The sequence below is a fragment of the Camelina sativa genome, chromosome 17 (assembly GCF_030686135.1).
Source record: "Camelina sativa cultivar CO46 ecotype springtype chromosome 17, ASM3068613v1".
NCBI classification, from domain to species: Eukaryota; Viridiplantae; Streptophyta; class Magnoliopsida; order Brassicales; family Brassicaceae; genus Camelina; species Camelina sativa.
Window position 1 is genome coordinate 1,227,655 of NC_141896.1, and position 21,308 is coordinate 1,248,962.

Sequence of the window (21,308 nt, forward strand, 5' to 3'; positions counted from 1 at the left end):
TTATATCTATATACGTAATTATAAATATTTATATGTTGTTAATATAACTTAAATAAATGTATTTTTTTACTTTTGTTTATAATTTTTCTTTTTTTTATAACATATATTTTTGTATAATTTTATATATTTAATGTTTTATATTGTAAACGTCTAAACCGCCTAAAAACCGTCTAGGCTCCGACTAAGCGTTCTAGACGCTAAGCGTTGGATCACCGCCCAGATACCGCTTAGCGCTTCCTTGACTACGATCAATGAAATTGATCAAAATAAATGTTCAGAAAATAAATTAAATATCACGATGAACAAAAAAGATCATTAACCCACTTAGCTGGTACAATATATCATCTTTATTCTTTAGTATATTAGATATGATTTATCCATCAAAACTGTATTTATGTTTTTATCTGTTCTCATTAGTTTCTGCTTTCTGGAATCGATAACTGATGATAAGTCATGAATGGGAAATGGAAAAAGATGAATCAGAAATTTATATGAAATGGGTCATTCCAATTCTTTCACGACTAAGCTACGTAAGTCATGAGTACAAAGTACAAACTCACCCAACAATAAAAAAAAAAAAATCTCACAAAACTACCTTAAAACTTGATTATTAATATTAATTTCGTTCAACTATAGAATTCTACCTTTGCACACAGTCTGTAAACGTTACCAAAAATAATAATGAAAGTGACCGCAAACGAGTCTTTTCCACTTCCGATCTCCACTTTTCCAAGGTTCGGGAAAAAGCAAGTCATAAGAAATTTCCAAACCCATGGGCTCTGAACTCCGTAACTCGAGCTCATGAGTTTCTCCGCTGGGCTATCAGTGGCGCCATTGTCCTGCCTCGTGTATATTGAGAAGGTCATTTGCCGAAAACCACAAAATAATAAAAAATTGTAAGATTATATATTTTTGTAGTTAGGTTATGTATTTTGTTTGAAAATGTGTTTACAATTTTTATTTTAAAAATTTATGATATATTTTTTGTTATTATTATTTTTTAATCTTATATTAGTATAAATAGAGTATTATATAATATATTAGATATTTGAAAATAAAATAAAAACTACATGAAAGTTGAGAATTTATATTATAATTATACGAAAAAATATTTTTAATGAACTAACAAATGCTAATGTAACAATAAAAATAGAGCTAAAATATTTAAGAATCTATTTTATGTGTTATAAAAATACATATGTAAAAATATTTCTTATGTTTGGTTCATATTTTACATATGTTTTGCTTATATTTTTGTTAATATTTGTTTAACATTTCAAATAACCAATAAATGATTAATTTGCTATCATATAAAAACAATCACACCTACAATTTATAGTTATATAGAATTTAATTTAAACTATACTCAATATATCAAACAATCAAATAATTTATGTATGTAGATAATTTTATCATAGTTATAAAAATAAATAAATAAATAATTAAAAATACATATCATCTACATATTTTATAGGTAACTATCTAATATATAATTAAAATATAAATTTGTGATTCATTTTTTTGCATTTTTTAATAAATCGTTTATTTTGAGATTTTTATTCAAAGTAATTACGAATTGAGATATATATATAACGTTTTTAACAAAAAAAAAAAAAAAAAAAAAAAAGATATATATATAACGTTGAAATCTCTGGCGCACAAGTTTAAGCTTTTGCCGTCAAAACATACGAATCGTTCCATGTAAAACACTAAGCACATATTGAGAAGCTTTTGGATATATGTGGAAGTGGAACAATGACGTACGTACGGACATAGACGATACCCCCCAAACTAGATACCAAGAATGAAATACCAGTCCAAAAACATTGAACTTACTCAAAACCTAAAATTAATGTCTATAAATAACGAAAACAATGTTCTTTTTGCCATCGAAGTACTGTTATTAATTTGTCGTTTATTCTTTAAATGTAAATTACCGCTTTCATTTTATATTTGTTTTTGTCGTGATGCTATCCAATTCCATATGAAATAACACAAACGGACTTGATTTGTTTTTAAATTTTGGGCATAAAAGTTAAAGAATAAACACAAACGGAGTATAATATTTTTAAGTATTACTTTATAAGTTGAAAAGTCTTGTGAAGGTAGAAACCAAAAATGTCTTTGCTTCCATCAGAGCCACGCAACCAATGGAAAACGTGACACTTGTACATACACATGCACCAGTTTTTTTAGATACGTACAAACCGAAAAAACAAAATATAAAAGGAATTAATATTAAATCATTTGTTTATCTCCTGATAATTGGCGTACAAAATAGAAAACGTATTTCTTATACCTCTTTTGTATTTAATCTCGTGCATATCCTTTCTGTGTTGTAAAGTCTTCTTAGATTCGTTGTATGGAAGATATACTTTAAAAGCTTTGTATAACATTTATTCAGATAATTATGCAATTGTATTATTGCATCATATAACTAGCTAGGTCTTCTATAAATCAAACTAACTAGTTAGTTTTAGTTTTGTATAAGTTTCAAAACATGAAACTTTTCTTTTAAATTAAGAAAATACTAAAAAAGTGTTCTACAAAATCATTATTTCTACATAAAAAGATTCGAAGACTGTAAAATTATTTTGCTAAAAATAAAATAAGCTAAGAATATAGTATTTGGATTTCCTTTTTTCTTTACAACTATATATGAGTTTTCTTAAATTATTTTGCTTTTATGTTCTTGAAACGTGATTGAACCCATACTCCGAGGGGATGAACCAAATTTATTGTTTCTACCAGTTAATTACTTTTCATCAATTTGCTCATTCAGATATATATATATATATATATATATATTTTGAGAAACAGTAAGTCACAAAGTACTTGGTAACAAACTAAAAGCCAAATTCATAGTTTATAATAATTTTATAATAAAATTAGTTGTTTTTTTTTCTTCTTACTTTCAATTATAGTTTATACTTCCATCTAACAAAACAACAATTTAAGAAAAGTTGATAAGGGAGAGAGAAAGAGATGATGATGATGATGAAAACATAGGCACATGTGTTAGGTCTGAAGCAAGGAGAGCAAGGCAGCTCCTACTTCTTTGCATGAAACCTCTATCACACTCTTCTCTTATCTCGCCACGAACCCTCTCCCCCATACCCTCTCACACGACTCCCTTCCACTTTTCTTCTCTTGTCTTCTTCTTACATCTCATCAAAACACATATTTAATGTAATAATCCAAAACTAAACCAATATTTTTATATACGTTTTTAACTTATTCCCATGTCTGTATCTATATTCAATCCCATATATATATATACACCACAATATCCCATCTTTCATCTTACACTCATCCGTCCATCTCTCAAACACCAAAACAATTAACCACAAAACATAAGACACACAAGTTAGAGATCTCATCATGGATGTCGTTTGTACGGAACATCAAATGAGGAAACCAACGGTGGAGATACCTCCGAGGAAGCTTCTTTTATCATCCAAGAGTTTTCCGGCAGCGGATTCTTCATCCCCTCGTTCGCCGCGTAAACATAACTGGAACAAAAGCAACAAAATCACATCTGAACACGAGGAAGACAGTTTCAACAACGAAGACAACAACAACAAGGAGATTAAAGAGTACTGTTATGACTCCGACTCTGATGATCCTTACGCAAGCGATCATTTCCGGATGTTCGAATTCAAGATCCGACGTTGCACTCGTAGCCGAAGCCACGATTGGACTGACTGTCCCTTTGCTCATCCTGGAGAGAAAGCTCGCCGTCGTGATCCTCGTCGTTTTCAATACTCCGGTGAGGTGTGTCCTGAGTTTCGCCGTGGTGGTGACTGTAGCCGTGGAGATGACTGTGAGTTTGCTCATGGTGTCTTCGAGTGTTGGCTCCACCCCATTCGTTACCGTACTGAAGCTTGTAAAGACGGTAAACACTGCAAAAGAAAAGTTTGTTTCTTTGCTCATTCGCCACGTCAGCTTAGGGTTCTTCCTCCCGAAAACGTTTCCGGCGGCTCAGGTTCGCCGTCTCCAGCGGCTAAGAATCCGTGTTGCCTTTTCTGTAGCAGCTCTCCAACGAGCACTCTTTTAGGTAATTTGTCTCATCTCTCACGTTCTCCATCTCTGTCTCCACCTATGTCTCCGGCTCACAAAGCCGCTGCCTTTTCACGTCTGAGAAACCGCGCCGCCTCTGCCGTTTCAGCCGCTGCTGCCGCTGGCTCAGTTAACTATAAAGACGTTTTGAGCGAGCTGGTGAACTCGTTGGATTCGATGAGCCTAGCGGAAGCGTTGCAGGTTACTTCCTCCTCGCCGGTTACAACACCTGTTTCCGCAGCGGCTGCAGCGTTTGCCTCGTCCTGCGGTTTGAGCAATCAGCGTCTTCATCTCCAACAACAACAGCCAAGTAGTCCTTTGCAATTTGCTCTTTCGCCTTCCACTCCAAGTTACCTAACCAACTCGCCTCGTGCAAACTTCTTCGGCGATGATTTCACTCCTCGACGGAGACAGTTGAACGATTTCTCGACGGTTGCGGCGGTTAGGGACAAGACAAGTTTTGAGGATGGTTCTTGTGGTGACCCTGATCTAGGATGGGTCAATGATCTCTTGACTTGATTGATCGACGGTGGAGATTCGCCGAGAAGAGACCCGACTTTTGAGTATGTAAATTTCGGTGGGAGAGTTTTGATCAGATTCATGGTCAGATGGGAATAATCGGTTCGTACCGGTTTAGTCAAATTGGGGAGATTAATATTGTTCAAATTTGTTTTGAAGATTTTTTTTTTCTTACGAATTTCCACGAAAGCTAATTAAGAAGTGTCTTGTGTATTTGTCTTATTTCTTAGATTTTTCTCTTTTCTGATGGGATATTTTTACCAAATAATATGTTGAACTTGTAATATCTTAGCTTGTGGATTCGGATTGTGCAATATTTCACCATTTCTATATATATCGTCTCTTTAATGTATATACTTGTTGTTAAATTGTTAATTAGTGGATTCGAAGTTCAAACAATGTAGTCTTCACTGTCTTCATGTCATATTAAAGATTTAACGGATGGCTTTGGTTAGTAGTTCAACAACATTAAGCTTTAAAACGTATAATTTAGCATCATTGAATGAATCGTATGACGTTTTCGTTTTACGCAATTTAAGTTTAAGATAATGGGTGAAACAATGGAACAATCTTTGGAAAACAAAAAACAAAAAATCTATGAAATTCTCGAAAATGTTCTCCTCGTCCTCAAACGTGTTATGTTTTATGAATAACGAACGTAGATACATATGCACAAACCTCGAATTATTTCGTCTCTCTCTCACTCATCCTCTGACGTGTGATGTTTTGGTTGTGCTGGTGGCCCTGGTAGACGAAGATTAATATTTTTGTATAACGTTTCCATTCAGATTAATGTCACATACTTGTTTAATTATTAAAAAGTATAATATGTGACCAAGTTCTCCAATTGTTTCTTTGTTGGACACCACACGAAAGCGAATATATAGTTTTTCATAGGAGGCATGTGTATGTGATAGACAGATGTACATGTTGAGACGTGTCCAGTGCATTATATTTTATGAGACACATACATTGCATGTATGGGAGCTACGAACATGTATATTCCTTTTTGTGGATTCTGGTCATTATTATTGCTAGCTATAAACATAGATTACTCTTAGTAATGGATATTCTCTCCGTGGAAAGTAAGAGAGCTTAGGAGGAAGAAGAAGAAGATAAGATATTTCAATAACCAAATTAAAAAAACCATTTCTACTCATATGTTATGTTCTACTCATATTCTAATAACACATGATGGAACACAAACATATACGTATATATACATATTGTCATGATGTGTTTGGATCGGTTTGTCATTGTACGATTGAATATCTAGTCTTCTTTTTTCCTTTGATTATATTTAACATTTTCTCCTATAGCACACAATCGAAAGGCACGGGGTGTTTGTGTGGGGAAATCAGAGATGCCGCATCACAGCAACGTGAGAGAGCGTGGGTAGGTAAAAGACAAGAAGTATAATACTTCTTGTTTTGTTGTTCCACGTGTCATTGTGACGGCGAAAAGCAACCGAGCCACCTACCTGACACTAAAACCTCATCACCCGATCAACACGAAGCCCAATGGTCTCCTAATAAGTCGTCTTAAAAGATTCATACATGCAGTATGGAAAAGGGGCAAATGATAAAACCAATACTTATTCTCGCTTCTTCATTTCATCTTTAAAGTTTAACAGACCAATAGACAATGAATATCTACCCAATAAAAAGTACAGACAAAAAAGAAGAGCCATACAATAATCAACAATACAAAGTTCTCCAAGAAAACAAATGAAAAAAAGGATAATTTGTTAATATCGAAGTAACATTTAGGCACCTAGGTTAAGGTTTAGATTCACGTTACCATCCACGGCTGAGTTAGTCTCTGGCTCGACTTCCACGGCTGATGAAGACTCTGGCTCGACTTCAAGGGGGGTTTCAAGACCAACACTCAACCCCATATCATCAGGTTCAAACCCGAGTGGATAAACTCGATCCAGCTCCTCTCTCAACTCAATAGCCTCCGGCTGATCTATGAAAAATCCAGCAACTGCTTCCGCTACAGCCGGAGACAAGACGTCCTGAGCACCGGCAGGCTCCGTTAAGGAAAAGTTTATCTCCATGTCCCGAGCACCAGGTGGAATTGTCCTCACTGGCGTCACCAAAGCACCCCTGCCGTATCCGGGGAGAGGGAAGTTGGTTATTGCCTTGGAGCCACGAAACTCTCTTGCCGCGGAGTCGTAAGCTCTGGCTGCATCTTCCGCCGTCTTAAACGTCCCAAGCCACTTTCGGTTCTTACTTATCGGATTACGGATCTCGGCTGCGTATTTTCCCCATGGTCTCTTCCTTACCCCTCTGTAGCGCACTTCTCCGCTGGCGGCGGCGTTGGTTACACTCTTTTGGTCCTGAGGAGTCATATTTTTTTTGGTGGCGAGCGGATAATATTTTATTATGCGTTTTATAGAAGTTGACGTAATCTCGTAAGAAAGGGAAGCAAGTGAGAAAGAGATAGGAACAATGTCAACGTGGCGTCGCTTTGTCACTCAAGTGGCCCCTTACTTGATAAGTGAAGATATTTTTGTTTGCCCTAATACTGCGCTCCCTGCTGACTTTGTTGTTCCCTTTGATACTTGGCGGCGGCGTCTCTCCAAATTGTTTTTTTACTCTCTTTTTGGGCTTTGAAGGTTTTATTGCTCCTTTGGGCTTTTACATTTTATGTAACAACCCCCAACAATAACAACATGAAAATAGTAGATCCATTTTTTAATTATTTTAAAAAACGAAAATATCTAAGTGTAAAATCTCACTAATTTTAGATGAAAATCTCACGAAGATTAGTTTCTATAATTCTCGTTTTGGTGCAGACACCAACCCACACCGTCGCCCCAATTTAAATACCACAATTGAAGAATCGAAACCCTACTAAGTCACAAAATCTAACTCCTAAAAATTTTTTGAAAGAAAGAAAAAAAAAAAACCCTAAGGAATCCAAATTACGCAATGTCGACGGCGGCGAATGTACCGAAGCGGAAACCAGTGTTTGTGAAGGTGGATCAGCTGAAACCAGGAACCAGCGGCCATAATCTGACCGTCAAAGTCGTTGAATCGAACCCCGTCAAAGCGGCGACTCGCAAAAGCTCCTTCACTCAGCAAGTTCGATCTTCTCGTATCGCTGAGTGCCTTATCGGCGACGATACTGGTTGCATTCTTTTCACTGCCCGCAACGATCAAGGTACAACAAATGATCTATTTATTGTATATTATACAGAGACACAAGTCACAAAGTTTTAGTCTTTTAACGTTTTAGCTCTCTTGATTAAGCTTTAGGCATCGTTTCTCTGTTTCAAAGGCGTTCGCTTTATTACTCTGTTTCTGTATAAACTAGTCATCTTTTGAACTGCCGAAGCCTTTATTGGAACTGCTTCAACTTATATGTGGTTTGGAACCTCTCTGTTTGTGAAGAGCTGTGTCACTGGCTTTATAGAACTGTAGATCACAGATTTCTCTCTGTTGTTACTGTCTTTGTCTCTTTATTGTTCTATGTTTTTGCAAACTACAGTAGTGGTTTTGAGAAGCGTTCTTGTATCAGGCTACGAGTTAAATGATAAAGCTTACCTTTTTCAGATTGTTTTTTTGCTTATAACTTTAGTTTATTGATGAACAGAGTATATGTCTGAACTTGATTACTGTGTCCCCATTGTGTTCTGCAATATGTACTTGACATAAATCTCTGTTCAGTCTGTGGATACTATATTCACCTCTTTTGTGTTAATGTAAATTTGTTGGAGGTACTAATGATGTTCTCTTTTGGTTGTTGCAAATGTGCAGTTGATCTAATGAAGACTGGTGCAACAGTTATTCTGAGGAATGCGAAGATTGATATGTTCAAGGACACAATGAGAATGGCTGTTGACAAATGGGGACGCATTGAAGTCACGGATCCTGTTCCCTTTGCGGTTAATATCAACAACAATCTTTCTCTGGTCGAGTATGAAGTGGTCAATGTACCTCTTTAGGACTAAATCCGAGAGTCTGTCTCTGCTTCTTTTGGTATTAGTTTCAATTTTCTTAGAACTCTCCAGGGCGGTTGGCTTAGATTCAGTTATGATTGTTTAACCCGTTGGATTAGTTTTGAGACTAGATCGTGTAATTTTGGTCTTTGGATAGATCTGAATAGTTTTATTCTCTTTGCCTTAGATCTTGTTTTTTAAATTGGTATTGGTCTATTGGTTTCAGTCTTCTTAAAACACCCTCACTCGTAAAACTGTGGTCGTACAAGTGAGCTTAAGATAAACATTCAAATGTTAAAATAAACATAACTCACAACCTTGATTTGTATAACTTATAAAGTGTTTTTAGTTTTCACTTTTCATAAGACAAGTAAATGGAGAATGCACAGTTACTCCAAAAGGTGTTTTGTATTCTCAAGTACCAATTCTTTCTAAGGCTCATACTCCTCTTGACTACCCTCCAAGCTCTTGTAGTATTCCTCCATAGTTTCAAACTCGTTGGGATGATCATTTCCTCGAGCACTCTCATACCCGCGGCTAGGGTTGTTCCTACCTCTTCTGTCGGAGAAATATTTACCGTTGTCCATAAACCTTGTATCACTCATCCCTTGCTTCTCTTCATTGCCGTAACCTCTCCTATTATCATTATAGTTGTTGTTAGTAGCGTAAGTGTATCCATTGTTGTTGTTGTTGTTGTTGTACGTATCCTTTTGCTCATTGAGATCTTCTGGATCTTCGGATTCTTCTTCTTCTTCCTCAAATGCCTCTGGTAACTTCTTGTTTTTTTCTTCGTCAAATGTGGCCATCAATTTTTCAAAATCTTCATCTGTAGTAGCAGTAGATGAAACCGGCCATGACTCTTTGGTTTGAGGAATCATACCAGAACCTGGTCCGAAAGGCCCGTCTCCTAGTCTTCCATTATTAGCTTGGGCTAGTGCGGGAGCTGGAGCTGGAGATAGAGCCACCTCTTTGTTGTTAGGACGATCTAAGTGAGTGACCTTGCTAAAGAAGAGCTTACCTTCTCTAGCTTCAACATTGTGGACAACGAAGCAAAAAACAGCAATGAAACAAAAAATGGGTTTCAGAGCAAATGAAGCCATCATGAAGAAGAGAGAGTAAACTGAATTGAGATGTAGTTTAGTGAGAGAGTTGAGTTTATGTATATATAGAATAAACTATAAAGAAGTAGTTAGTTAAATGGGCCGAGCAAACATGCGAGGATTGAGGAGAGACATTCGTCATTCGCGGCGAGTGATTTAAAATTAAAAAGATTGAAAAGGTAAAACAATTAATAAAGTGGGTCTTGTCTCATAAATCGAGATGGATATTTTGCATTCGTTAGTAGTTATATCAATGTTGTTGTTTTTTCTGGGTCAAAAAAAGAGAAGCACCCAAGACAAATAATGTACAGTTTACTTCTATTGTTTATACAATTCTTTTGACTTTTCCCCAACTATTTTGGTTGTTGAGTTAGTTGAAAAACGAATAACAGAAGTAGATCATATGATAACCATGATAGTCACAAGTTGTTAATTTCTCCGTAAATTTTATGATTTACCATTAAGTTATTCGAGAAAATAATAGACTCGAGTTCACATGCGTTTTAAGGTTTCAATTGTAAGAGAAGGTGTACTTTGGTAAAGAAGAAACGAAATTGATAAGAGTTGTGATAGTTCGTTTAACAATAAAGAGAAAAGAAGCAATTGAAAGTTTAGGACAATTAACAATTAAGACTTTTGGGCCCCTCATGGGACAAAAATGTACTCATGGTCATGGATCATGATGCTCTCTCAAGTCTTAACGATTGCTTAGTGTGGAACCGAAGCTACCACACCTTTTGTCCGTAATCGTCGGAATTTATTTTTTCATCTTTTTTTTCTTATGTTTGTCGGAGAGACACATCTACTACTTTTTTTCTCTCTTTGTGCATCTTATTGCTCTAAAGTCTAAAATCTATAGCATTACATTTTTTTTTAATAACATCAATCTATCGCATTACATTCATTATCTAATGACACTATACTGTTTTAAGTTTAACCAAGGAAAAAAAATCAGGTATTAACCTTATTTTACATATTTAGTTAGGGATGTTAAAAGTGGCTAAAAACTCAGTGGGTACCCGAAACCCATGCTTAAAACTGGGTTTTGGGATCTGTTTTTTCTCTAAGAAATTAAATGGGTTAAAAATGGGCAGGTACCCAAAACTATAAAGTCTTACACGGGCTTACTCTATCAGTTATGGGTACCCATTGGGTTTTTTTTTCTTTCTAATCACCTATACTTTTTTTTTGTCAAGTCTAATCACCTACACTAAACCCGCAAAATCACATTTTCCTACCAAAAACACAAAACACGAAAACTCGTTTTTCTGCCAAAACCGCAAAATTACGTTTTCCCGCCAAAACAGCAAAATTATATTTTCCCGTCAAACCGCAAAATCACATTTTCCTGCCAAACTCGCAAAATCTCGTTTTACCTCCAAAACCGCAAAATCTCGTTTTCCCGCCAAAATCGTAAAATCTTGTTTTCCCGCCAAAACCGCAAAATCTCATTTTCCCGCCAAAACCGCAAAATCTCGTTTTCTCACCAAAACCGCAAAATCTCGTTTTCCCGCCAAAACCGTAAAATCTCGTTTTTCCGCCAAAACCGCAAAATCTCGTTTTCTCGCCAAAATCGTAAAATCTCGTTTTCCCGCCAAAACTGCAAAATCTCGTTTTCCCACCAAAACCGTAAAATTATGTTTTTCCGCCAAAACTGAAAAGTCATATTTTTCTGCCAAAACTGTAAAATGTCGTTTTTCTACTAAAAACGCAAATTCTCATTTTTAAATATTTATTTAAATTTAATATAAAATAAGCAAATTATGAACAAAACTTTAGTTTTATCTAATATATAATAATAAATTTTGTTTTATCTATTTAAAACAAAACTTTTTAATATATTTGCTATTCTTTATTTAAATTATATAAAATTATAAATTTTTGTAAATTGTTACATATATAGTAAAATACACAAAATACATAATATAAATCATATTTGGTATCAAAAAGTTAAAGATAAAATTATATATAATATAAAATGCAAAATACATCACATAAGATAAATAATTCGGATACCCACGGGTTTACCTACAAAACTAAAAACCCATTCGGGTTTACCCACTAGAACCTAAAACTCATTTGGTTTTCAAATTTGGGTTTTTTCTAGGCAAGTTTTTTTCGGGTTTGGGCTGGGCTGGGTTTTTAAACCCACGACAACATCTCTATATTTAGTATATTATAAATCAAACAGTATTTTCATATGATCCATAAGTTTATAAAGCCCACTTAATCAACCTTGGCCCACTTTCCAAAAGCCTCGCAGCTTAACACGTCATGACTGATGACGCCGTCAAGTCTAACGTCCATTTACACGTGTTGACTTTTTAACAGTTGTTGACTTCTTGTTCTGACACAAACGCCGTAAAACTCCAAAAAGTGGAAGAAAAAAAAAACTTCATTTTTGTGGAATACCATTTTCATTAAGAAGACTGAAGCAGCAAAGTCAACAAAAGTGTTCTAAGAACAAGAAACTTTGACCTTGTTTCATGTTTACACATCTCACTTTCGTAAAACGGTACGTTCGTAGAGCTGAACCAAATCCCTCTTTCTTGCATTCTTTAACCCAACCAACTCAGCCGCAAACCCATGCTCCAGTATCTCACTTCTCAGCTTCTTCATTGTGTATTTCGAATGATCCGTGCCCGTCGAAGATGACACCCCAGCTTCCGTGCTCGTGCATCTTCTCGGGGTCATCATTGTCACAGCGTTCATGCTCTCCTGTGACTGTGAAACCGAATCTTCTTCCTTCTCTCTTGCAAAATCAGAACCTGAACAGGTTATTGCTGTTTCCACCTTCAAACGCTTTACCCGCTGCAGCGGTGTTGCTTCATCCGAGGCCATAAAAGAGTTTTCTTGCTCCATCAAACTCACCCGCATGTTTTTTGCCTTCTCGGCATTGATGATTCTCTGCCATTCAGCAACCGCTTGTTCGTTTTGTTTCGCTCTCATCTCCAAAGTTTCAGAAAGCTCCATCTTTTGCCTCTCTAGATCCTCGATTAGTTCCTTAGCTCTGTTGATTTCGATGTTTTTTTCCTGTAACGACATCTGGAGCTTGCTTTCGTTGCTCCGCACGGTTTCAACATCCATTTTCATTGAACTCATTAGTTCTTTGGACGTTGCAGCCTCCTTTTCCGCATCGTTTAGCTTCAAGCAGACTCTTTCAAGTTCTTCAATTCGGCTCTTAGCTCCGTCGATTTCTTTGCATTTATCCACCAACAATGTCTGGAGTCTGTTCTCATTCTCCCGGGATGCTTCCGCTTCCATTTTCATTGAATCCAAAAGGTTCTTAGATGTTGAAGCTTCACTTTCCACACTATTGAGTTTCAACTCGATTTTTTCAAGCTCTTCGATACGGCTCTTAGCTTGATCAATTTCAATGCCTTTCTCAACCAATGATGTCTGAAGTTTGTTCTCTCTGTTTCGGGCTGCTTCAGCTTCCATTCTCAATGAATTCAAAAGTTCCTTAGCTGCTAAAGCCTCACTTTCCCCATCTTTCAAATGTGACTGATACTTCTTCTCCAACTCATCTTTCTCTCGCTTTAACATCTGTGTCTCAGCTTCATGCAATTCAGCTGCTGATTTCACAGATTCATACTTCTCATTCAGCGCCGAGATTTGAAGTCTCAAGTCTTTTGCTTCTGAAGAACATTCGTCCACCTTCAGTTTACCTTTCTGCAAAGAACCAACGGTCAAAAATGTGTTAGAGCACACAGTAATAAACTCCATTTTTATAAGCTCGTTCAGGTTTTTTCACAAAGATTAATACAAGAATTTTAAGAGATTAGGAATAGGGACTCAAATCTTTCAGAGAAGTACACCTTTAATTCTGAACGCATAGAGGCCAATTGCTTCTCCAAAGTCGCAAGCTTTGCAGCTTTCTCAGTGATTACCTTCTCCTATCAATGACCAAGAATCATATAGTCAGTTGACTTTGAAATTGGCTGATAGATTTATATTATGATAGGAGGTTATTAAAAACAAAAAGACCAACCTTTTCATCCACAACACGGGAGAATTCAGCTCTAATGCCATCTTCCGTGGCTGAAGCTTTCTTCAACCTCTCCTCCATTGCTGCTATTTTCTCCGAAACAGCTTTTTGCTCACTAACAATATTCTCATATTTAATTTTCCAATCAATTAACTTATTACCGCACCTAGTGATCGACGCATCTACCCCTACTCGATTGTTGCTCTCGCCATTCTCATCCAAAGTCCCCTCATACTTACGTTTCCACTCAGAAGCCTCAAGTCTTGTGGACTCCAGAACATCCATGAGGTTTGAGTGTTCATTGTGTATTGACTTACACTTACTTTCCAGGTCATGAATCCGGTGTTTGAATTGATCTGAGAGCTTATTCATGTCATCAATGGCTCCCTCGTAACGCTTCTGATATTCTTTTTTCATTTTCTCTCCTCCTTCAAGCTGTTTCTTGAGTAAATCCGCTGCGCTTTCCATCGAACGATGCTGCAGCTTGAGTTTGGAGTTCTCAGAAAGAAGTTCATCCATTTGATTCCCTCTGCGATGGACAAGAATGTCCTGTATACTGTAAATTAAGTGATGAGAAAGGTTATATTTCCATGAAGACACTATAGATTAAAAGGTTAGTTTTTAATTTGCAGAAGTAGATAAACATAATGAGAACCTCTTTCTCAGAAAAGAAGACAGTTTCTGCCACTTCATAGGACCATTGATAGATTCTTCATACTCTGCAACAGCGCTGTCAAGGGCCTGTTCATACAGATTACAACAATGTTTATTATGAAAGCAAGACATGTTTCAATGACTAAGAGTTGTTCTGCTTTAGGCTTTATTATGTCTATATTGTGACGAAAATTTAGCTTTAAGACGGAAACAAAACAAACCGAACCTTTATCATATCGCCTATATTATTAGCATGATGAGAACAAGGCAATGACCATAGTTTCTTGCCCATATCTTCTATAGCATTACAACATCTCGAATAAGCCTCCATATTTACAACTCGCTTGTGATCCTGAACGCACAAAACTAATTAGCAAAACAGTCTCAAAACAATAGTTGGCATATAGGCAAAAGAGTATATATGGATAAAGAGAGAGAGAGACAGAGCGAAATGACCTCAAACGCCTTTGCAAAGAAACTCCAAAGTTCTCGTTTGTATTTCTGTTTTACTTCGATGTTTCCAATGGAAGATTCACAAAACGCGGTCAAAGCTTTGATAACCGCCTTATTGTGTGCTTCTACCAGCATCGACTGCAGAACATCATGTTTAACAGTTAAATTTTACTACTGCATCTAATTGATAGTTGAATGTTACATTACATGAGTCAAAACTTACTTCTTCAGGAGTCTCTGAAAGCTCCAAAGACGACATGTATACCTCAGTTGCTGTATCACGGGCCCTGCGACCTTCTAGTTCCTCTACAGACTGCAAATACAGATGATACATCAGAACATGATAAGTCCAAGACATAAAAACGTGATGAGAAACACCGAAAAGTTTAAAACTTGGCACTTGGTTAGATCAGTAATTACCTGCCATAAAGAAGAAATACTAGGCACGACATTGTTGTTAACATTTTCTGAAAAAGACTTTGTAAAACTAGCAAGAGGCGGCCCTGTAACGATGGTATCACTTCTTTGCTTAGGCCTTACTCTCTCAGAAACAAACTTCAGAAGGGCATTGATACCATAGAGAAACTGGGGCCGGAGACTTTCACACTATATACAAAACCGCAAACAAGTTATATGGGTCACGAGAAAAAAACAGAACATAGTAAAATCTGAGACTCAATTGGGGGATAGAAAATTCAGCATTATTCATCGTACTACGGGCCAGAGTGATGCACTAGCGGTATTTATAAAAACTGATATCTTGGGGAGGATTAACCCACTTTGTTATTCTTCGTTACATCTTCTCCACCTTCCACTGTTTCTGAGTTAATGTCCTGATAATAAAGAAGTGAAACATCGTTGATAAACATCAAGAATAGCTGACTCTAGGCCATGAAAAGTATAAAAAATTGACAAGGGAAAATGATCACCTTCATAAGTTGAACAAACATGGGAGAGAACTGCCCAAGCGCGGAAAATGTATTGCCCTTAGCTTCTCCAACATGGTCGGGTTTGCTAATCTCAAGTAGACAAGAGAGATCAAGTGCAATGTCATTTACACCAAGTGTCTGAAACATGAGGCAACATTTGTGTCATTTTACAAATCACTAAGTGTGTATTTAGAAAGAACTTACTCCATAGAGAAAAAATCAGTCTATTATTTACCGGACCATAGATAAAGACGCTTGATAGGAGGATCGCCAAGGAGAATATCTGGCTGTTGCGTGTAGCCTAACATATCAAATCAATAAATTCTTGATGAGAATGCTTACTCCTAAAGTAAAAGACCTATAAAAGACTTGAATCTTTGATAAGGTAAAAAAGAAAACTAACCTGTATACCCTTTGAGCCTTCCCCTTCGACATCGAGTAACACTAAACTATATTCGGTGCCATCTTCTGAAATCCTCTTCACCGGCTCAATCCACATCCATATATCTCCGGTGCATGGTCTGTGAAGAGTTTGAACATCAAATCCAATGCTCCTGCTAAGAAGCTATATAGAACAACATTAAAAAATCAGACATTCTCAACTCAAAGTTTCAGTAACTAAGACCATGCATCAGAGATAGAGAGAGAGGTATATGATTTTGCCACATACAAATTGATGCCAGAAACAGAAATAAGCCATACGATTTCCACATATTAAGAACAAGACTTCACACTTACATCATTACAGCCAAAAGCACAAAACAAGAAAAGCAATACTAAAACCCTAAGCCCTGAATCAAAGTAGAATAGTAGAAAAAAAGAAACCTGATTCCAGATGAAACTCTTGCCCTGGAGAACTTTACCAAAGAGAGAGACAACAGCGACAGGACCCTTAAGCTTCTGAAGAGCACCAATGGCTTCCGGGTCCGTCTTCAACTTCCCCTCCTCATCAACGTAAACCAATTGAATGGCCCGACCCGACTCCGCCATAAGCTTTCTCGTGAAAAAAAACCCCAAAAGGCGTTTCCTTTATTACTAGTGTGATGAGTCCCTCAATATCTTCGCTCCAATTTCACAATGGGTTTGCTCCAATCGTCTACGAGTCGGATTTTATTGTATAGAATAAAAGTACAGTAAGAAGTACAGTAAGATACTAAGAAAAGATTTGAACTTTGCGGAGAGACAGAGAGATCTTCCAAGGTTATAAAAGTTTCTCAGCCGACTGAAGTCTAAAAGTTTTATTTGAGCGAATGTAAACTTGTCTTAATTGAGTTAAAAACAAAAAATATTTTGATAATTAGCCCAACAAGCTTATTGGTTCATAATAACCAAAGGCCCATAAATTAAACCCAACAAGCTTTCCACACAACAATCTTATTGGTTTATATTAATCAAAGGCCCATAAATACAAGCCCAATAAACTTTTCCAGGCTAGTTTCTCTTTCCCATGTGTTTCTTTTCCTCTTTTCCTATCAAATAAATTAATATGAGATTTTAAAAGTATCTCAAACCGACAGAAACGAGAATATTTGATAATTTATTACATTTTGTATTGAAACCTACAAGGCTACAACTATATTTGATTGTAAAAAAATACAAAATATCTTTCTCAACTTTTAAAAGTTTAGTTAAACATGTCACCTTGAAAATGGATTTTGATAATGTGTTTATTATATATCCACACACATATCAAGTCTCAACAAATATATCACTTTCTATCTTGTTGAAAGAGTACGTATATATCATATATATATATATATATATATACTATCACATAATTTCACATCTAGCGTTACTTCGAAAAAATGAAATATTATATGTGTCCCAGTGTCTCTCTTTTATTTATCTTTTCTTTTTCCATCTTTCTTCATTTTCTATTTTCTTATTATAATTTTTTTCCTCCACTATGAATTGCCCTGCAAGTTAAGTTAGAATTATTGAGCTCAAAAGCCTCCATCTTTTCTTTTGTGCCCACCACTTCGCGATCCACTCTTTTTAGTTTTTATACTATATGCTATACAAAAAAAGAACACACATTCATTTATTTAAGTACTTATTTTATGAAAAGCAAATCAAAGACCTTTCTTCTACACGTATTGAATGAATATGCATGAATCTTAACTTTCTTTTCCCAAGCAAAAAATGCAAATAGACCAATGTTTGTGTGAAAATGTTTGTCTAAATAAGAAAAAAACAAGAACACTAATTAGCAAGAATAGACCAGTTTACCTTTTTAATTAGCACAAAATCGATTGACGAGATATGTTCATATTGAAGTTGATAGATCGCGATATAGAGATATGGATAAAGTTGAAATATGTACATTACCGTAAAATCTGAATCTTTAAATTAATTAGTCAAGGAAAGTAGATTTGATAAAATTGATTTCATAAATACGGTAGAAAAATAATTAAGAGACGAAATTCATAATTAGGAAGCGTTTCAAATCCATCCATTGATAGAGGATGAACGACACATTGTTTGTTGTACACCAACCCCAAGGAAATCCCGAGTTTGCCCTCCTCCTCCTGCATCTCCAATCTCAACTCTTCTACGTTTCCAGGAGTAATTTTGTAATTCATCAATCCCCGAAACGACCGTAACGCCACTTCTAGGGTTCCCGATCTCATGAAGACCATTATTACTATTATTATTACTCATCAACCCAACACTGTTCGATCCAAACAAAGCGAAGAACTTGTCGCTGCCACCATCTTCTATAATCTGACCCTGGTCGGATATTTTCGACGCAAAACTCTGAAGAAACGCTGATTGCTCGGTGGTGATCGTTGTCGACGGTGGCTTAGAAGAAGTCGCTCCCATCTGAGCCGCTTTTTGAAGTAACGCAGTCGCCGACATATTCGCTGTGGTGGTAGCTGCGTTTGCGTCTTGGCTGATTTGGTCGACGCTGCTGAAAAGAGAAGGCACGGAAAGAGAAGTTGCCGCGTTTGCGTTTTCCTTAATATTGATATTATTTTCATGGGTTATGAGTGAGTCGCTCGTCGTTATTAACTCGCCGCGGTTATTCGCGTTCCCAAAAACCCAGTTGTAATCCTCCTGCGGTGAGTGTGGCTGCGGTGCCATACGGTCCTCGATGTTCACTTGCTCGTGATGATGATTAATATTTCCTCCCATCCATAGAGAGAGCGACGAGGCAGGTTTCATAGCGTCTTGATGATGATGATCGAAGGTGGTGGTTGTGATTGGGAAATGGTTGTGGTGATGTTGTGATGGCAGTGGTCCGAATGGGAAAGACGGGGATGGTTGTGGTGATGGTGATGGGATAAGTGTGCCCATTAGATAATGGTAGTTTAGATTACTACCGGCGGTTGCGGCTAGGCTTTTGAGATGTGAGGCTGCGTTTAGCCTTGCGGTTTCTTCGGCTAAGGCGTCACAGAACGCTCTATGTGTAATGAAGCTGTCTCTCCTGTGTTTTCAACAAAATTTAAACACTGATTAATTATGCAATTCAAGAAACTTTCTTATTTTGTATTGTTAGCAATTAAGGAAAAAGAAAACTAAGCTTCGTACATCTTTACTTTAACCAAAAACTGTCAATCCAAGAAACTGTCTTATTCAAGAAATCAAGCAGGGCACGCACGCACGTTCAGAGAATGACCAAATACATACTTCAAATTATTTTAGACCCTACGTGAACTACTTCCAACAACATCACAATCATATAATCTTATTTTACTTACAAACAAACATGATAAAACGAAATTTGTTTTGTGTGGTCCATTGATATATATTATAGTGTTAATTAGTTAAGGTATCATATTCTTGTTTTTACCACCACGCCGGATAAAATATAAGATCTAGGTTTATTGTGAGTTTAAATATATGTATCTATATATAGAATAATATGCAATATGCGCTTACAGCTAGGCGATCATATTATGCCATAAATAATCTTTTATACCTATAAAGAGAACTCCTACATGTATGTATACCTAGCTAGTGTTCAAGGATCTTGGGAAAAAAAGTAGTTTGATGGTGCGAATAAAAAAAAAATTTCGTACCCGTTACTAAAATTATACTGTGATGAAGAAATGTAAAGATCTATTAAATACATACGCACGTAAATATAAATTAAGTACCTGGAGAAAATTGTACCACAGTCGCATCGATACTCTCTAGTCCCACAAGTCTTGGAATGAGCCTTCCAATCAGATTGAACTGCATATCTCTTGGCGCATTTCTCACACTTCCACTTTTTCTCGCCATGTTTTCGACAAAAATGTTTCTTGATTCCGGTAAGGTCACCGAGTGCCCTTGTAGGATGGTGGTGGACGCAACTCTTCTCAGGACATACATACACTCGTTTCCTCACTTCTTTGCTCGTCCTCTGCTTTAGCTTCCATGGGAGGTTGTGCCCTCGACGGTGAAGCTGTAGATTCTGGTCTCTTTGGAAACCCTTTCCACATATCTCGCAGAGGAAACGATTTGTGGCCATAAGTGTCTTTGGAGATAGAGCTATGACTTCAGCCTCTGGATCTACAGAGAACGAAACAAAACAGTCAAACTCGGGATATTAATTATGGATCATGTGAAAGATCTAATCAGTCGAACGCATGCATGTATATAGATCAAGATCGAAAACAAAACAAATCAAGAAGATGACTTTTTCTGCAAACGCGGCAAAAAGAAGAAGTTATTGATTAGGGTTGAATTAAGTGATCTATATGTTGATTAAGTAATCATTACCAGGATTTCCAGGGAGATTTCTCTTCTTCTTGACAAGAGGAGGATTAAGGGATTCATGTTCATGATGATGGTGATCAACAAGATCAGTTGTTGATGAGCTTTGGACATATCCTCGACTACTTGAGATTGTCTGATCTTCAGCTGTCATTCTTCTGGACGAAAAAAAGTTTTGTTGGAAGATACAAAAGACAAGTTTTAGATAAGATCTTATGATGGAGAATAAAAGGGGTAATCAAGAGAAAATAACTTGAAAATAATACTTAGAATCTGATGTAGTTATGAACCAGAGGAAAACACAAAAGAGAAGTTGTATAGGTTGTATACTTATATATACACACATACACCCTGCACACCAGCGCAAATATGTGTAATAAAGTATAATTTTCCTCTCTCTTTCAAAAAAAATATTTGAGCACCTTGATCTGTAAAACTGTCGCAGCCATTTTGATAAATAATTAAACTTTCATTTTATAATTTTTATATTTCTTGGTTTAAAAGTTAATGGCAGTGGAAATTAACTATAGTTTACCTGACTATATTTATCTTGAATATTTTGATTATTTGTTTTTTTTTTTTTTTTTGCAGTGGCAGTGCGCCATGACACACGAAAAGTTACATGTCTGCCTTTTCTATTTGGAATGATGATCTCATTATTTATTACCCTCGTTCTTTCATTTATTTATTTTCATCTTCCGGTCAGTTACCTTCTTTGTTCTACTCCTTATAGTTTATCTTTTGCAAGGAGCGAATTATATAATGTCATCTAAATGTTGTCGAACATGAGTCAAACTATAGAAAAATAGTTCAATAAGTTATTTAATATTTTATTTAGGTTATATTTGGACAGGCTAATAAGAAAATTAATTGAATATTATGATACAGTACTTTAACAATTTAATTGATTGAAATTAACAATATCTATGAGCTGTGATTGATACAATATTGATATTAAT

The 21,308-nt window shown here is 36.2% G+C and overlaps 4 protein-coding genes and 2 pseudogenes across 9 annotated transcripts; 2 read left to right on the forward strand and 4 right to left on the reverse strand.

The window, feature by feature from the left end:
• The first annotated feature begins 3,041 nt into the window (after nt 1-3,041).
• Nucleotides 3,042-4,930, forward strand: LOC104754500 (zinc finger CCCH domain-containing protein 2 pseudogene; annotated as a pseudogene). The gene has a single exon (XR_015585750.1). The product of XR_015585750.1 is annotated as a zinc finger CCCH domain-containing protein 2 pseudogene (transcript).
• Nucleotides 4,931-6,160: 1,230 nt separating this feature from the next.
• Nucleotides 6,161-7,113, reverse strand: LOC104754501 (ethylene-responsive transcription factor 10 pseudogene; annotated as a pseudogene). Its single transcript, XR_015587650.1, has one exon. The product of XR_015587650.1 is annotated as an ethylene-responsive transcription factor 10 pseudogene (transcript).
• Nucleotides 7,114-7,319: 206 nt separating this feature from the next.
• On the forward strand, nt 7,320-8,710 carry LOC104754502 (uncharacterized protein At4g28440). Its single transcript, XM_010476708.3, has 2 exons — nt 7,320-7,746; nt 8,343-8,710. The coding sequence occupies exons 1-2, from the start codon at nt 7,515-7,517 to the stop codon at nt 8,528-8,530; spliced, it is 420 nt and encodes a 139-aa protein (XP_010475010.2). The 5' UTR covers nt 7,320-7,514; the 3' UTR covers nt 8,531-8,710.
• Nucleotides 8,711-8,744: 34 nt separating this feature from the next.
• On the reverse strand, nt 8,745-9,686 carry LOC104754503 (uncharacterized). The gene has a single exon (XM_010476709.3). It carries the CDS (start codon nt 9,625-9,627, stop codon nt 8,956-8,958), a length of 672 nt encoding a protein of 223 aa, XP_010475011.1. The 5' UTR covers nt 9,628-9,686; the 3' UTR covers nt 8,745-8,955.
• A 2,336-nt stretch (nt 9,687-12,022) lies between these two features.
• Nucleotides 12,023-16,896, reverse strand: LOC104754504 (uncharacterized). Of its 4 annotated transcripts, none has more exons than XM_087495928.1 (13): nt 16,474-16,896; nt 16,052-16,169; nt 15,884-15,949; nt 15,649-15,786; nt 15,499-15,552; nt 15,140-15,325; nt 14,943-15,032; nt 14,723-14,857; nt 14,493-14,618; nt 14,268-14,353; nt 13,616-14,168; nt 13,443-13,520; nt 12,023-13,296 (listed from the first exon to the last, which is right to left on the reverse strand). In XM_087495928.1, exons 2-13 carry the CDS (start codon nt 16,145-16,147, stop codon nt 12,124-12,126), a joined length of 2,781 nt encoding a protein of 926 aa, XP_087352054.1. In that variant the 5' UTR covers nt 16,148-16,169; nt 16,474-16,896; the 3' UTR covers nt 12,023-12,123. The 4 variants fall into 4 exon arrangements, with proteins under 4 accessions (XP_087352054.1, XP_010475013.1, XP_010475012.1 ...); XM_010476711.3 differs by having other exon boundaries at nt 15,889-15,949; nt 16,052-16,213; XM_010476710.3 differs by having other exon boundaries at nt 16,052-16,213.
• A 1,123-nt stretch (nt 16,897-18,019) lies between these two features.
• On the reverse strand, nt 18,020-20,796 carry LOC104754505 (zinc finger protein MAGPIE-like). The gene is made up of 3 exons (XM_010476712.3): nt 20,356-20,796; nt 19,749-20,145; nt 18,020-19,075 (listed from the first exon to the last, which is right to left on the reverse strand). Exons 1-3 carry the CDS (start codon nt 20,501-20,503, stop codon nt 18,091-18,093), a joined length of 1,530 nt encoding a protein of 509 aa, XP_010475014.1. The 5' UTR covers nt 20,504-20,796; the 3' UTR covers nt 18,020-18,090.
• Between the last annotated feature and the right edge of the window lie 512 nt (nt 20,797-21,308).

Bases quoted from the DNA above. Each gene is read 5' to 3' on its own strand.
- LOC104754502 (XM_010476708.3), top strand. From the start codon at position 7,515: ATGTCGACGGCGGCGAATGTACCGAAGCGGAAACCAGTGTTTGTGAAG. The intron at 7,747-8,342 runs GTACAACAAATG...GCAAATGTGCAG, and splicing joins CACTGCCCGCAACGATCAAG to TTGATCTAATGAAGACTGGT.
- LOC104754503 (XM_010476709.3), bottom strand. From the start codon at position 9,627: ATGATGGCTTCATTTGCTCTGAAACCCATTTTTTGTTTCATTGCTGTT.
- LOC104754504 (XM_010476710.3), bottom strand. From the start codon at position 16,638: ATGGCGGAGTCGGGTCGGGCCATTCAATTGGTTTACGTTGATGAGGAG. The intron at 16,214-16,473 runs GTTTCTTTTTTT...TGTTCTATATAG, and splicing joins AGAGTTTCATCTGGAATCAG to CTTCTTAGCAGGAGCATTGG. The intron at 15,950-16,051 runs GTTAGTTTTCTT...TTGATATGTTAG, and splicing joins AAGGCTCAAAGGGTATACAG to GCTACACGCAACAGCCAGAT.
- LOC104754505 (XM_010476712.3), bottom strand. From the start codon at position 20,503: ATGACAGCTGAAGATCAGACAATCTCAAGTAGTCGAGGATATGTCCAA. The intron at 20,146-20,355 runs GTAATGATTACT...CGTTCTCTGTAG, and splicing joins AAATCTCCCTGGAAATCCTG to ATCCAGAGGCTGAAGTCATA. The intron at 19,076-19,748 runs GTACTTAATTTA...TTGAAAACACAG, and splicing joins TGTGGTACAATTTTCTCCAG to GAGAGACAGCTTCATTACAC.